The sequence below is a fragment of the Marmota marmota genome, unplaced genomic scaffold (assembly GCF_001458135.2).
Source record: "Marmota marmota marmota unplaced genomic scaffold, marMar, whole genome shotgun sequence".
In the NCBI taxonomy this organism is placed as follows: domain Eukaryota; kingdom Metazoa; phylum Chordata; class Mammalia; order Rodentia; family Sciuridae; genus Marmota; species Marmota marmota.
Genome location: NW_025999968.1, coordinates 18,847,714 through 18,864,203, shown reverse-complemented (window position 1 = coordinate 18,864,203; position 16,490 = coordinate 18,847,714). Strand labels below are relative to the sequence as shown.

The 16,490-nt window shown below is 39.3% G+C and overlaps 1 protein-coding gene across 1 annotated transcript in view; it reads left to right on the top strand.

Annotated features, from left to right (window-relative positions):
• The first annotated feature begins 1,336 nt into the window (after positions 1-1,336).
• Positions 1,337-16,490, top strand: part of Nit2 (nitrilase family member 2) — a 20,137-nt gene continuing 4,983 nt past the window's right edge. Inside the window, exons 1-7 of the mRNA XM_015478583.2 lie at positions 1,337-1,612; positions 2,789-2,907; positions 5,083-5,203; positions 6,406-6,494; positions 11,256-11,349; positions 11,831-11,905; positions 13,019-13,097. Coding sequence (XP_015334069.1) covers positions 1,585-1,612; positions 2,789-2,907; positions 5,083-5,203; positions 6,406-6,494; positions 11,256-11,349; positions 11,831-11,905; positions 13,019-13,097 — 605 coding nt within the window. The 5' untranslated portion in view covers positions 1,337-1,584. The remainder of the gene's footprint in view (positions 1,613-2,788; positions 2,908-5,082; positions 5,204-6,405; positions 6,495-11,255; positions 11,350-11,830; positions 11,906-13,018; positions 13,098-16,490) is intronic.

The following is a 16,490-nucleotide window of genomic DNA, read 5'->3' as shown; positions in this document are numbered from 1 at the left end:
CAAGAAGGGCAATAGCTGGGTCAAATGGTGGTTCCATTCCTAGCTTTCCCAGGAATCTCCATACTGCTTTCCAAATTGGCCGCACCAATTTGCAGTCCCACCAGCAATGTACAAGAGTACCCTTTTCCCCACATCCTCACCAGCACTTGTTGTTGTTTGACTTCAGAATGGCTGCCAATCTTAATGGAGTGAGATGGTATCTTAGGGTGGTTTTGATTTGCATTTCTCTGACTGCTAGAGATGGTGAGCATTTTTTCATGTACTTGTTGATTGATTGTATGTCCTCCTCTGAGAAGTGTCTGTTCAGGTCCTTGGCCCATTTGTTGATTGGGTTATTTGTTAACTTATTGTTATTTGTTAACTTAATTTAAATGAGTCCAAGTCATTAGAAAAGAAAGTTCAAAATCCATTTACTGATTTTGATCTGCAAATCTGACAAGTCACGAAAACACAATTAAAAAGCAATGTAGCAGGACTGGGGTTGTGGCTCAGTGGTAGTCACCTGCCTAGCACATGTGAAGCACTGGGTTCGATCCTAGGCACCACATAATAAACAAAGTTGTTAAAAAAAACCACTTTATTTCCTTAAAAAAAAAAAAAAGCAATGTAACAAATATAAATTCTAATCCTAAAATAGAATTTTAGCAAGCAGCTTTCCAAATGTTAGGGATCTTATATGTTGCACAGGATAAAGAGTCTTTTTATCTCTCTTCCCATTCCTCTTTAGGTAGCAGCCTTGAAGTTCAGTTCTAAATCAACCCATGTCTTTCCACCCCGGTCACTGCGATTTGTTCACGTGGCTCAAATCAATCAGCACAAGGAATTACCCAGGGCCACAGAGGTTCCAACTAGCAAGGAGTTCAGACCCTGGCCAAGAACTGGTAAACATTCCAAATCAGGCTTTTCCACCACAGAAAGCCCGCTTACGAAACATTTACCAGCACACTGCCATGATTTAGGTTGCCCCTCTTTGCCCTTTGCCTCAGGAGACCTTCAACTTTCCGGCCCGTGTGGTAATTAACCATTTCTTGTTGGTCCAGGCCAGTGCAAACAGCGAGCCATTAATAGGGGTTTGAGGCGGCGTGTGTGTACCTGCGCGCTTGCTTTGCAATCTCAAAGAACTGCGTTCCTTCCCAGCACCGCCAAAGAAAAAAGAAACAGGAAAACCAACAAAAGAACAACGAAAAAAACCCAGGAGCCTGTCGTGGTGTGGTAGCGCAGGCCTGTAATCCAAAAGGCTCAAGACCCTGAGGCAGGAGGATCACAGTCCAAAGCCAGCCTCAGAAACTCAGCGAGGCCCTAAGCAATTTAGCGAGACCCTGTCTCAAAATAATAAAAGTCGCTGGGGATGCGGCTCAGTGGTAGAGCGTTGGAATCCCAGTACCCCGGTCTCCGGAAAATACACGACAAGCAACCAAAAGAACCTGAGCGGTTTGAAGAAGACTGAGCGGAACCCGCCTGGTCGCCGGCCCAGATGAGGGGGAGTGGGCGGAGCCTTTGACGCCGTGGCTCCGCCCCCGCGTACGTGGCTTCGCCCCCGCGCACCGACGCAGTCCGCCCCACCCTTGCTCTTCGGCGCTGCAGATGGTGCTTCCAGGGAGAGCCATGGCTAGTAAGTGAGGTGGCGCGGCTGACAGCCACCGCAGGGCCAGAGCGGAGGCTTGGTGCGGTACTGGCGAGAATCAGCCACTTCAGTCTCTCGCCCCCTTGCGCCTGCGGCCTTCGGGTCGCAGGTGTTGGTCAGCTCAGGTGAAGGTCGGCGTGCGCGGCGGAATTGCTGAGGAGCGGCTAGTGCTTTCCCTGGGATTCCGAGGGCTCCCCTTCCTGCCGCTCCCGCCTCCTGGCGGACAGAGGCTGACCTTCTTGTAGTTCTCGGTGGTGTAGGTAGTGTGTAGTGTTTCAAGTTTCGTGGCCCCACTCCTACCCCGACACAAAACGGTGCCCGGGTGATTCTTCCTCCCCATCGTCCTTCACAGAGTCATTTATTTGTGCAGCTTTCCCTCTGCAAGCTTCTTGTTACCTCACAAGTGTAAAAGACTTGGCATATTCCTTTAAATGTTATTCGCATGTTGATACCTTCAATTAAGGTATTCTTTTATTTTTTCCTGCTTGATTTGTCAGATTATAATGAATGTTAGGCAACCAAGGGTCCTATAAGTAATTTTCCCCTTCATTTTGCAGAAGAGCAGATGATGTGATTCGTATCTTGTCCTCAGCATGGAGGATCTCGACAGTGGTGGGATTCCCTGCTGCAGCCCTCTGCAGAGTGGGATTTGCAGAATGTCAGGCAGACCCTTGCCCTGCTTGTGAGATGGGAGAGAGAGGAAGCCACCAACATAGCCATGTTTTCCTCCGCTCAGAGGCAGAGACAAAGCTCAGCTTCTGGATTTTAGGGGAGACCTTTACTGGGTTTGTGTGGTGTTTTGGTAACAGCTTAAAGTATCTCTTTGCCCTGAAGTAATGTCAACTTTTGCTTCCTGTTTTAGAATCTTTGTTTTTATCCAGATTCTGAAACTGAATAACAAATTGCATTTAGGGTTAAATTTAGCTCTTTTCACTTATATTAAAGATTAAATCAAGGAATGTGACATCAGAATTGTCCTACTTTTTAGGGTTAACCCTGAGCCAAATAGGCCTTCATCAGTGTTAATAATCTAATCCATTAGATTGTCAGTAGTTGTGTCAATTAAAAATATCTCCAGCATTGCAAGATGCCCTCTAAGAATCATCAGTTCTATATGAATTTAGTGGTCAGATCTTCTGACATATGTTTTGTCTTTGTCCCCAGCTTTCCGCTTGGCCCTCATCCAGCTTCAAGTTTCTTCCATCAAATCAGATAATGTCATTCGAGCTTGTAGCCTTGTCCGGGAGGCAGCAAAGCAAGGAGCCAAAATAGTTTCTCTGCCAGTAAGTATGGAGGCACCCCTTCCTTTCTGCTGTAGATGCAGCAGAATAGTGTTTGCTGGGTCTGGTTGTCCTTTTATGTTCCAAGTTCAGCAATGTCTTTTGGAGCTTCAATATTGTTACATGTTTGTGTCATCTTTGTCTATCACAAAAGATCTTAGCAAGGATCTTTGTCATAGAATTTTCTAACATGTTTCCAGGTCTTCTACTCTGTTCAGATAAGGAATCTAAAATTCTAGTATGTTTAGGGAGTTACTTAAAGATTTTTTAAAAAGTCTCTGTAGGACCACAACATGTTGGTTTTAGCACTAAGCTGCCTATATGTGTGTGAGTGTGTGTGTGTGTGTGTGTGTGTGTAAGTAAGTGTGTGTATTTTTTTATGGTACTGGGGATTTTTTGGGTACTCAGAGGTACTCACTCAACTGAGGTACATCCCCAGCACTATTTTGTATTTTATTTAGAGAGAGGGTTTCACTGAGTTAATTAGTGCCTTCCATTGCTGAGGTTGACTTTAAACTCATGATCCTCCTGCTTCAGCCTCTCGAGCTGCTGGGATTATAGGTGTGTGCCACCATGCCTGACAAGGTATTTTTTAAAGACTAAAAAAATTTTTTGGAGACATCAAGGAAGCCTGTGGCTTCTTAAAGCTAGTAAAACTCTGCATCTCTTTTGTGGGTGGTTTCCTGAAAAACAGAACCAGCTAAAGGTTGCACCACATGTGTTTGTCAGCAGGTACAGGTTTTCCCCAGACAGGCCCAGATTTCAGGTCATGCATTTTCTGGCATGTTTTTCAAAGGTGTTGTGAGATGGTCAGTGGTTGAGACTATTCCACTAACCTCCAGCTATGAAGATGAGGTAGCTCTTTACAAACCCTATCAGATTAGAGAATTTTCAGGTCCACCTTGTCTTTTAGTCAGTCTCCAAACTGTCCCAAATGTGGCCAGTGAGCAGAAATTTTTAACACAAGAGGTTTGAGATCTTACTATTTGTCTTTCTTTCTTTTTTTTAATGGTAGTGCTGGGGATTGAACCCATGGCTTCCACATGCTAGGCAAATAGGCACTGAGCTAGTCCCCCAGTTCTTGAGATCTCACTGGTAATCCGTTTTCCTTATGTTGTCAGTCATGGGACTCTCCTGTATTTATAGTGTCTTTATTGGTTTGTGTTGCTGAGAGTGAATTCCGTGTGTGCCATTTTCACTGACTGACATTCATCTTGTACAAATAGTGATCTTTGGGCTTTAGTTTCCCAGCACCTTGCCTAGTACAAGGCAGTGTCATTAAATGCAGCATGAGCGAATTAGAGTTGAAATTTTCATAATTTTTGCCTGTTTTTAAAAAAATATTTTTTAGTTGTTGATGGACCTTTATTTCATTTATTTACTTATATGTGGTGCTGAGAATTGAACCCAGTGCCTCACACATGCTGGGCAAGTGCTCCACCACTGAGCCACAAACCCAGTCCACTTGTTTTTTGACATGTCCGAGAGCTGTTGAAGACAGACATACACTTGCCGAATGAAAAACTTTGTAGGATCAGAATGGGAGTGCTGAAAGCTCATTTATAGATGAGGAAAAACGTCTTAACCTCTGACTTTGAAAGCTTTTATTTATTTATTTTTTCAGGACAGGTTTTATTGTTGCATAGTTTATAATATAATTTTAAACTTAAGAATTCATACCAATACTCAAAGTCAAATGAGTAAACCTAATTTATAGTAAGGTCTGGGAGTCCAGGGTTGAGAACATGTTGTTTTGTACACTCAAGGCAAAGGCAGGTCTAGCCTTCTTCCAGGGTGACTAGGATCTGGTAGAGCTCACATGACTTACCTCCTGTAGCCCCACCTGGGATAATTGGCTAGTCTGTTTTTGGTCATAGGTTTGTTTTTTTTTTTTAATATTTTTTAGTTGTCAATGGACCTTTATTATTTATATTCAGTGCTGAGAATCAAACCCAGTGCCTCATACATGCTAGGAAAGCACCCTACCACTGAGCCAAACCCCAGCCCTGGCCATAGGTTCTTTAGTCCTGGGGGTTTTTCTTAGCTGTGTTTTACCCTTTCAAGTGATAGCAGAGTTGGAAGCAGCAGCCATGTCTTTTTTTTTAGCAGAACTTTAAGAAAGGATTGAATGTTTGGTAGGTTTATTCCTTCTCCTTTTCTCTGACAACTTTATTCTAGGAATGCTTTAATTCTCCATATGGCACAAAATATTTTCCTGAATATGCAGAGAAAATTCCTGGTGAATCCACACAGAAGCTTTCTGAAGTAGCAAAGGAGTGCAGCATATATCTCATTGGAGGTAACTTCCTTCAACATGGTATAATGTCCTAAACATTAAAAGCATTTAAATTATTTTTATTACATTTAAACTATGAAACATAATTCAACCCTTGAAAAGATTGAGGTAGATTTATATCTAATAATAATGTAGAAGAAGCTTCAAGACACACTGTAAAGTAGGAAAAAAGCAAGTTCAACATGATTATGAATAGGGTATTCCCATTCAGATTAATCCCTCGTACAAAATAATACTATGTTTTTATATGTAGTTATGTATGTGATGGCATAGTAATTATTGTAGAAAGACACACACCACATTAATATTGATGATTTTCCCTGGAGAAAAAGTAGTGGTGCAGAGGCAAATAGAAATGTGGAAAGATAAACCGTATCTATGTTTTTTACGATACTAACATAGGGTTGAGAAGTTTTTTTTTTTTCCGTAGAGGCCGAATGCATAAAGGTAGGTTTATTTTTGTGATTTTGAAGTAAATTGTTCTATTTGGTACAATTAAAAATAAACACAGTAAAATTCTGTTCAGTAAATACAGCAAACAAAATTATCTTTGTGTTATGCTATATTAAGGGTTAGAAATGAGTAAGACAGGGGTTTGATTGTGGCTCAGTGGTAAGAGTGCTTGCCTAGCACATGCGAGGCCCTGGGTTCCTCAGCACCACAAAAAAATAAATAAATAAAATAAAGGTATTGTATCTAATACAACTAAAAAATAAATATTAAATAAAAATGAGTAAGACATAGCAAAGCAAGAAGCATAGAGATGGAACTGCATTCAGTGATGAAGAGTCCTATGACTTAATGTTCTCATCTTGAGGCCTTTTGGGAGATAGCCTTATCGCAGGACCTAGTGAAATTAAGGTGAACAACAATAAATTGTTTGGCTCTGTTACAATATATAACAGTGTTGCTTAAGATCATGACTGAATTTGAGAAGCAGTTTGGTTATGTTTTAAATCTGTCTTTGGCATGTGATCTGATTATATTTCACCTACTTTGTAGTTTATCTCTGAAAGATCGTATTCAAGAAGGAAAAACAGTTAAATAATGTTTAGAAGGGAATAAACTATATCATTGGACCCAAGTGACAGTTTATCAGGACTTTATCACAAAATAATTATCACCAGTTATCACAAAATAATTGCTCTATTCTTTTTAGTTTCTGATTGATTTGTGTGCCAATGTGTCTCTTCTCTCAATGAAAGGCTCCATCCCTGAAGAGGATGCTGGGAAATTATATAACACCTGTGCTGTCTTTGGGCCTGATGGAACTTTACTAGTAAAGCACAGAAAAGTAAGTATGGAATGTGCAAGTCTCATTGCCTCTGCTTCAGCTGGGCACAATGGCACACACCTGTAATCTCAGCGGCTCTGGCAGGAGGATTGTGAGTTCAAAGCCAGCCTCAGCAAAAGCAAGGTGGTAAGCAACTCACTGAGACCCTGTCTCTAAATAAAATACAAACTCAGGCTGGGAAGGTGGCTCAGTGGTCAGGTGCCACTGAGTTCAATCCCTAGTACCCCCTGCCCCCCCCCCCAAAAAGAATCTACTTCAAAGTTTCCTAGTGCCTCTTATCATACACACAAATTACTTTTTGGCACAAGTGGCTATTCTTGTCCACACACCTTTTTTTAATAAATGGCTCAGCATGCCAATTTCTGCAAAGGAACAACCTGCAGGAATTTTTATTAGGATTTTATTGAATATACAGAGATTGTTTTGGGGTGAGTTGACATCTCTGCAGTACTAAATGCACATACATTTAGGATTGTTAAGTTTTCCTGAAGAATTGATCAGGAAAATGATAAAAAAAAAAATTATCATTATGAGATGGCTCTTATTTCCTGTCTTTTTTTTCCTCTTGAAGTCAACTTTATCTCTGCTAATACTAGTTACTCCAAGTTTTTAAAGTTTATTGTTTGCCTAATAAATGTTTATCGATGTTTATTTATTTTTAATGTTTTGGGTACTAGGAATTGAACCCAGGGGCACTTTACCACTGAATTACATCCCTAACACTTTTAACTTTTTGTGAAGTTTTGGACAGGGTATCACTAAGTTGCTGAGGCTGGCTCCAACTTGAGGTCCTCCTACCTCAGCCTTCTCAGCCTCAGTTGCTGGCATTACAAACTTGTGCCATTGGCATCCAGCTCTTATCTCTTATTTTCAATCTGTATGTGTCTTATATTTTAAATGGTTCTCTTGTACACAGTATATAGTTGGCTCTTACTTTTTTATTTCAAATCAACAGTTTCTACCTTTTAACTGGAGTGGTTCACTCATTTGTATTTAATGTGAATATTGATATGGTTAGATTTGGCATACAGATTATTTTTCCCTTTGTTCTTCTTTTCTGCATTATTTTGAATTAACTAAATAGTTTTTAGAATTTCATTTTAATTTATCTTTCAGCTTTTTAATTATACCTCTTTTCTTTTTTTTTTTTTCGTCTTGGTACTAGAAATTGCTAAGCACACAGTCTACTACTGAGATCCCTTTTTTTTTTTTCCAGTTGTTGTGCTGGGGATTATAATATGCATCCTTAACTTGTCACAGTTTACTTAGAATTAGTATTGTTTCACCTAAAGACCCTTGCAATGGCAAGGTCTGTTTCCTGTCCCTCATTCTTTTTTTAAAAAATATTTTTAGTTGTAGAAGGACTCAGTACCTTTATTTATTTATTTGTTTTTATGTAGTGCAGAGGATTGAACCCAGTCCCTCACATGTGCAAGGCAAACACTTTGCCACTGAGCCACAACCCTAGCCTTCCTGTTCCTCATTCTTTATGCTACAGTTGTCATATGTATTCCATACACATGTGTTATAAGTATCACAAAACAGGTTTTGATTTAAATAGTTATAAGTATTTTAAATAAATTAAGAGGGAAAAATCATAATGATAACCCAACTCTTTACTGTTTCTGGTGTTTTCCTTTCCTTCTTGAAGATCCTGTATCTTTTCTTTCAACAGAAGGATGTCCTTTTAGCACTTTTGTAGTAATCATCTGTTAGCTATGAATTTTGTTAGTAAGCATATCTTTACTTCATTCTTGAAAAATGTTTTTGCTGGAATAGAATTTGGTTCACTTTTTTTTTTTTTTTTTTTCTCTAGCTGGTATCTTCTGACTCCCCCTGCCCCCTTGATTAGACATCAGTAGTAATTTATATTGTTGTTCTCCAGTATATAATTTGATGTTCTTTTCTTTTTGCTTTCAAGAGCTTTTTTGTAGTCTTTACTTCTCAGTGGTTTGATTCTGATGTGCCTAGATGTGGTTTTCTTTGGTTTGTCCTGCTTGGTGCTTCTTAAAACTTAAGTTTGTCACCACATTTGGGAAGTTTTTGGAATATTTTTGCTAAGTATTTTTTCTGTCCCATTCTTAGGACTCTAGTATGCATATGTTGTATTGTTTGGTATTGTTCCAAAGTCACCAAGGCTCTGTATGTATATATATTTTTTTGCAGTGCTGGTGATCAAACCCAGTGTCTTGCACAAGCACACAAGCTAGAAGGCACTCCCTGAGCTACACCTCTAGCACTGGTTGGTTTTGCTTTCTAATCTTAGTTTCTGAGTTCTACACATTGGGCAATTTCTGTTGATCTACTAGGTTCACTGACTCTTTTGTCATTCCCAATATCCAGTAAGCCAATCCAGTGAAGTTTTCAAGAATTGAGATATTTGAGTTGGGGGTATTTGGTATTTGAGCTCAGTGGTAGAGCGCTTACCTACTTGTGCTAGACTCTGGATTTGGTCCCCAGCAGTAGCACCACCACCATAACAACAGCAAATTCATACACTAAATTTTTCAGTTCTAAAATATCTATTTGGACCTTTGATATGTTTTTAAATTTCTACTGATATTTCCTGTTTGTTTATTCATAAAGAGTGTGTTTTTATTTATGCCTTTGGGTTTTGTTTCAATAGTTGCATTAAAGTCTTTGATAATTATCACACCTGGGTTATGTCAAGGTCTGTATCCATTTGATTGCCTATTCCTTGGAGTTTGAGTCACATTTCTGTCACATTTCTTTGTCAGGTAATTTAGAATTATATATTGCATTATATACTATAGAGGTTCTAGATTCTATTATATTCCTCTGAAAAGTGTTGAATATTTTTGCTTTAAAAGGTAGTTAACTTGGCTGTATTCAAATACCAAACTCTTAGCTTCTTTGTTAGGTGAGCAGCAACTTTAGCTACTCTTCTTATTAAGTTGTTAAGCCTTAGCCGGCTGCTTGGAGGCTGCTCCCTCATTTAATTCAGTAGCCATCCAAAGATTTGGACAAAGTTATATGCAGAATTTAAGAGTCTCCCTCTTTGACTCTCCCTTTTTAAGATTCCCTCCCTTGCTTTCCAGCTGCTGTGAAACTTTAGCCTCTGATTCTTTAAACCAGTCTTATTATGGGTAGTTTTCACCACAACTCATAATAGCAGTGGGTCTTAATTAAGGCTGAAAACTGTAAGCGAATGGGAAACTCATTTGGTGTTATTTCCTTCAGGTGTTGCCTGGTTTTGGTTATCCCTCAACACTTTACGTAGTTTGACTAGAATTTATAGTTAAACACAAGAGAGTTGTTATTGTTGTTGTTTTTGGTACTGGGGATTGAACTCAGGGGCATTTGACCACTGAGCCCACATCCCCAGCCCCATTTTGTATTTTATTGGAGACAGGGTCTCACTGAATTGCTTAGTTCCTTGCTTTTGCTGAGGCTGGCTGGCTTTGAACTTGTGATCCTCCTGTCTCGGCTTCCTGAGCGCTGGGATTACACGCCCAGCTTCTAGAGAGCTGTTTTGATAGGAGCCACTCTTCCTCTGCAGGAAGAAGAGCCAACATTGGACTATTCATTCAGCTCTTTCACGTATGTGCTTTCAGTATTGAGTTTACCAGTCCGTGAACGTGGACTGTATCTTTTTATTTATTAGGCATTCTTTAATATTATCTTAACTTCTTTTTTACAGTTTTCTGGGTATAGTCTTAATTAACATTCTTTAGATTTATTCCTCATTGGTATTTTTTGGTGATCTTTCATCTTCTGTTTCATGCTAGTATGTAGAAGTATAGCTAGTTTTAAAAATACTGATCTCGGGTATAGTAACCTTGATAAACTTACTCATTAATTTTAAAATTTATTTGTAGATTTTTTTTGAGTACCAATTATAATCCAAAAATAATGACAGGTTTTATTCTTTCCAAATCTTGTGCTTTTGACTCCTTCCTTGGGCTCTGTGTAGGATCTGTGGTGTAATTTTGAATAACAGGTGTCCTTGCTTTTCTTCCAGTCTCAGCAGAACATTTTCAATATTTTACCTTTACATATGATGGTTGTTTAGGATTTTTGCGGATACTCTTTGATTGATTTTAAAAGTGCCCTTCCTAGAAGAGTTTTTCTGTTTCCCTTTTTGAATCATGAATGGTTGTAGAAGTTTCCATATGTGGGTTGGGAATGCAGCTTAGTGTTAGAATGCTTGTCTAGCATGTGTGAGACTCGGGGTTGGATCCCCTGCACTGAAAAAAGAAAAGTTTATTACCAGATACTCTGTATATATCACTTGATATTTTCTTCTTTATTTTATTTGTGTCATCAATTACAGTGACTTTCTAATGTTAAATCACATTTGCTTTCCTTAAATCTCATTTGCACATTGCTGAATTAGGATTGCAAAACTTTTCCTGTTGTTAAATGCTACTCATTCTCTACCTCTGCTGCCAATTTGCCAGTTTAATTCTGATTGTGATTCTGAGAGGTCGTCATTGACCATTTACAGTGGGTAAAGAAGCAACACTTTAATTACTTCCATTAAGAAACCTGAACACTGACTTACACACCATCTAGAAAATGGGTTATAAAACCTATGGCATTGTTTTCCATAGTGTAATTCCATTTGATCATATTGACATATGATCACCCAGCTTGTTGGGTGGGTTATGGGCAGGTTGGAGGTGCTATTTGTACAGTTGATCTTAGAGCACTTTTATATCTGCCCATGGAAAGAGTCTGATGTTACTGCCATGAGCCCTGCTGAAAAGGAGATAACCAAATCAATTATTTGTGATGCAGATCCATCTGTTTGACATTGATGTTCCTGGAAAAATTACATTTCAAGAATCTAAAACATTGAGTCCTGGTGATAATTTCTCCACATTTGATACTCGTACGTACTAGATAAATTTGCCTTTTTTACTTTTCCCAGAGAAGGAGGTGTTCCTTTCTTTTTTTTTTTTTTGTCTCTCTTCAACTTTTTCACATGACCTGACTGAAAACCGAGAGGTGAGGAAGGCAAAGAATAGTCATAGCCCTGGAAAGTCCAGGCCAAATAGGGTACTAAGGGTTTGGCACAGTTTTATTCTTCCTTTTGGTCATGGCCTACCTCGAGTATTCCTGTTAGGCCATGATTGAACACCCTGCACTTAGTGAGCATTCATGTAGAATGAATTTTTCATTTCTGTTCTGATGATGTAAATGAGGTCTTTATGAGATGAAGTCTGAGTAAGATTGAGCTAATACATGGCCTTCCTTGTGTTAATTTATTCCAGTTAGAGTTTTGTGCTCATTAAGTTATAGAGGCTTTACCCTGCCATATCATGCTACAGGAGGTTAACTTTTTTATTTGTGCATTTTCTGTTTGGAAACAGCTTATTGCAGAGTGGGCCTGGGCATCTGCTATGACATCCGCTTTGCAGAACTTGCACAAGTGTATGCACAGAGAGGTGAGATAGTGTTACAATTATGTTCTCTAATGCGTAATTGCATAGAGAGTTGGTTCTGGGTTGCTTTCGGGTGGAGGGATCCCTAAGCATAAACTTTGCACAAAAAAATACAAAAATTATGCCCAAATGCACAGAAGAGCCAGGGATAAAATGTGATTTCCCCCTGTTCAACTCTTTCAATCCATCTGACTTCTCAGACTTGCTGCATATGGATGATGGGACTTTTGAGGGGCTGTAATGTAACATATTTACCATGTAGCTAAAGCAGGAGCCATGCTCCTAAATGTCTGCTCTATCTTTTAAGCCCCTCCTGTTACTGTTTGTAGTAACTTTGAACACAGTAGAAATGAAGAAATGGCCTATATGTCCATGAATTTAGCACTCAGACATATAGCCAATGACATTTCAGTCCAAATTAGGAGAAGCATGGTAGTGTCTGGAAGCATGAAGAACCAAGTCAGAGCTGGATTCTGGTTCCAAATCTTCTTCTTAAATGGGACAGTACTTCCAGGAAATCGTTTAACATCTAGAGCAGTGTGGTTTGAGTATTAAGGATAGAGAACTTGTAAAGCCCCTATGTGGGTGCTCAACAAATGTTAGCATTTTACTAGACTAAAGCTACTTGCCATTTGCCACTGAGCAAAGTGAAGTGTTAAGGGTGGTTTGACTGCCTGCCCAGCAGAGGGTAGAGGTTCTTGGGCTTTGGGGTTAATGGTCTGTGTTGAACCTTATCAGTAAATTCTAGAGCAACTACTCTGCCCCTAATTTCAATTGAAAAGAATCACAGAACATGGTTGTTAGCCATGCGGTACTAATCATACAGGGCTCAGAAAAAATTGAATGAAAGTTCTCTACTTTTTTAAAATTATTATTATTTTATTTAAAGGCATATGTTCTGATTTCAGTCATCAATCCCACTTTTATTATGGCTGTGTTTTTTTATGTGTGTATCTCTGGAAGAATTCAGAGCCATATCTTCATACTGACTCTGCCTGACTAGGCTGACATCTTTTTTGTGCTTGTAAAAGTTTGAGTTTGGTCCCTGTTGGTAGGAGTAAAGGGAGGAACTGATGTTCATCTGCATCCACTGTCTTTGATTTTTCTTTCCCCAAGGTTGCCAGCTGTTGGTGTATCCTGGGGCTTTCAATTTGACCACTGGACCAGCCCACTGGGAATTGCTTCAGCGAGGCCGGTAAGAAAGGAACCAGTCATCTCAGTGTTTCCTCTTTGTGGAAAGATTTTTGGTTTGGTGGAAGTATTACCACTTACTGGAATGTAATTCTTCCCCTGAGCCAACATGCCCTGGCGTCCAAATGAAGTTTCAAAGGATGAATCTGTAGGGAGGGCTTCTACTGCTAGGCACCTGCTCAGAAGCCATAGAACCAACCTCAAGGATTTCAAGGACTGTGGTTTTTGCATTTTGAGAGCATTCAGTGAATTAGTTGGACACTGATTTCATTTTTCTGTGATTAGATATGAATTGGTCTCTTCTAAGATAGTTACCAGCATCTTTTGCAGAGAAATTGAGACCCATGGAGCTTATGCACTCAGCACCGCAGGAGCCAAAGAAAAGACAGGGTTATTTTAGCCTGTTGGCCCTAGAGAGCACAGCTGACTCTGCCATTCAGTTTAGGGTGCTTATCTTGCCCCATCCTCCACACCAACTACTAGTCCTTGGGATACTCTGACTAGAAACTCATTTTAAGCTCTTGTTCTTCTAATGTGTAAATTATAGGCTTTGCATACTTTTTTGGCATGTCACAGTTGCTTTTTCCCTAGTTCTGTAAGACTGAGGAGGGGTGAAGGGTACGCTGGAAAGAAAAAGTGTGACTATGTGTGTAAAGTGCTCTATGAATCATGGAATGTTGTCGCAGGTGATGGTTTTTTCATTAATCTTTTAAAAAATTGAGGTATAATATACTTACAGAAAACTGTGCTAATTTTAAGCATACAGGTCAATGGATTTTTATATGTGTATTCACCCCAAAAAATCAACATATAGAAGATTTCTGATCTGTGAAATGCTCTCTTGTGCCCCTTCCCAGTCAATACTCTCTATTTTCACTTCTAGACATAATGATAATTTTGAATAGAAAGGCAAGAAGTTTTGGCTGATGTCGAGTAGAAGTTGGAATATGATGCCATAAATATTAATTAATGTACCTTTCTGTCAAAAGCAAGGAAAGCTTGGGACATACTGGAACGATCTAATATGGGTCTATTGACTGAATCTAAAGGTTTCCAGGAGAAGTGGGTTGGTATACCTGGACTCCCACCTGACGTTTTTGCTAATTTGAGATGGTGGGGCTGCCATCATTGGCAGGAAGTGCCAGATCACCCTCCAATGTGTATTGCCCCAGTAAGGCTACTCCATTTTCTGGAAAGCTTGACATGTTTTAAACAGAGAAGCTTTGCTCTTTTGTTGCATTACAGGTTGGCTTATGCCACACTCCTCACTGCACTGTTGCCATTTTGGACTAGATAATTCTTTGTTGTGGCACTGTCCTATACATTGGAGGATGTTTAATTGCATCCCTGGCCTATACCTACAAGATGCCAATAACAACTCCCTAGTTGTGATAATCAGAAAAGACTCCAGAAATTGGCAAATCTGATGGGCAAAGTCACCCTTGAATGAGAGCCACTGAATTACAGATGTGTTTTTGTTTTTTCGACTGGGATCTATCACTATCTTGCACAAGCTAGTCTTGAATGCATGGGCTCAAGTAATCCTCCTCTCTCAGCCTCCCAAGTGGCTTGGACTGCAGGTGTACACCATAATGCCCAACTGAATATTTTTTGAAGAGAAGTTTCCTTAACATTGGCCTGTACAGTGGAATCAACCTGTACTGCCTTTTTTTCTAACTCCCCCTACCATGCCAAGGATTGATCCTAGGGCCTTGTGCATGCTAAGCAAGTGCTCTTCCATTGAGCTAAACTCCAAATGCTTTTTTTTTTTATTCAGAAACCATTTTTTATTTGTACTGAGCATTTACAGATTTTTTAAAAATAAAAAATTTGAGTTTTTATTCAGTTCTTTAAAATTACTACTCAATGTTTTTTTATTGGAAGTTTTTAATCAACCATTCATAATTTAACCAAAAAGATGTTTTGTAAATGTGTCACAAATACATGGAACAGAACTCTACTTTTCATAATGGACTTGAATCTCAATACAATTATGAGTTGTTCAGTAAATCTTAACTGGGTTTTCTGGTAATTTTACATAAACAAGCCCATCACTGTTCACAGAAAATGGGCTAGATAGATGTTCTTCTAGTTTATCCATGAATTCACTCATCTTGTTGTCTAGAATTAACATCATAGTTTACAAGAACAAGTGTTGCTTTCCTCTTGCCCTGAGTAGTTGAACTTCAGGACTGCCTTCTCATAGAAAAATTCTTCCTCTGCATTTGCAAACATTAATTCATCTAGTTGCTCCACCTCTTTTTGGAATTGATTTGATTTCTCATGCTTGCCCAAATGTCCATTAAAAGATAGAAGGAGCACTTCCCACATGGCTTATTAGTTTGTGTTCCTCTTCTAGTTCTTTCTGAAGTTGCTGGTGCATGGGCAATCTCTGAGGGACATCAGTGAATCTTCACTTACTAGGAAGCCCATAGACTTGATGGCCCCTTTGCTTTGGACCTGTAGTAGTACTTGTGGATTCATCACAGCTGGAACAAATGGTAGAGAGCTGTTCACCTTAGGGTGGCCAGGAAGCAAAGAATGAAAGAGGAGGGGCCAGAGTCCTAATATCTTCTTCAGGGTCAACCCCCACTAAGTTCCTTCCACTAGGCTCTACCTACAGGTTCTGCCACCTCCTGGTAGTGCTTTGAGCTGGGACCACTCTTCAACGTGTGGGATTTTGGGGCACATTCAGGATCTGGACTATAGAACCATTTATATGTTTTTTGTTGTTGTTGTTGTTGTTGTTGTTTTTGAGAAATGTCTACTTTTAAATCAGGTTTATTTGGTTTTTAGCTGTTGAGTTTCTGGAGTTGCTTTTAGTCTGTTTTTTTTTTTTTTTGTACTGGGAATTGAACTCAGTGGCACTTTACCACTGAGCTATATATCCCAGCCCTTTTTTAAAAATTTTGAGACAGAATCTTGTTAAGTTGCTGAGGCTAACCTCAAATTTATACTCCTTTTGCCTCACCCTCCCAAAGTTGCTGGAATTACAGGCAGGTACTACCTGTATTCTGTTCACATCTGGCTTATAGTCTGGATATTAGCACATTGTCAGATATATAACTTGTGAATATTTTCTCCCATTCTCTACCTTGTCTCTGCACTCATGATTGTTTCCTTTGCTGTGGAAAAGCTTTTTAGTTTGACATAATCTCATCTATTTCAAGCTTCCCCTTGAAAACCATGTGATGAAGAAATTACCTAAGTGCTTGACCTTAGTCCTCTTCTGTGTGTCTAAGTGAACCTTCACTGTCAATCACACTTGGATCGCTTAGAGTAAACAAGGCAGTAGTGAAGGGTGAGTGGTTTTATTAGTAAAAGAAATTCCCGAACTCTTAACTTTTGGTTAAAATTTAGGCTGAGTAACTGATCACTCATTTTTAGGGTCTTGCCC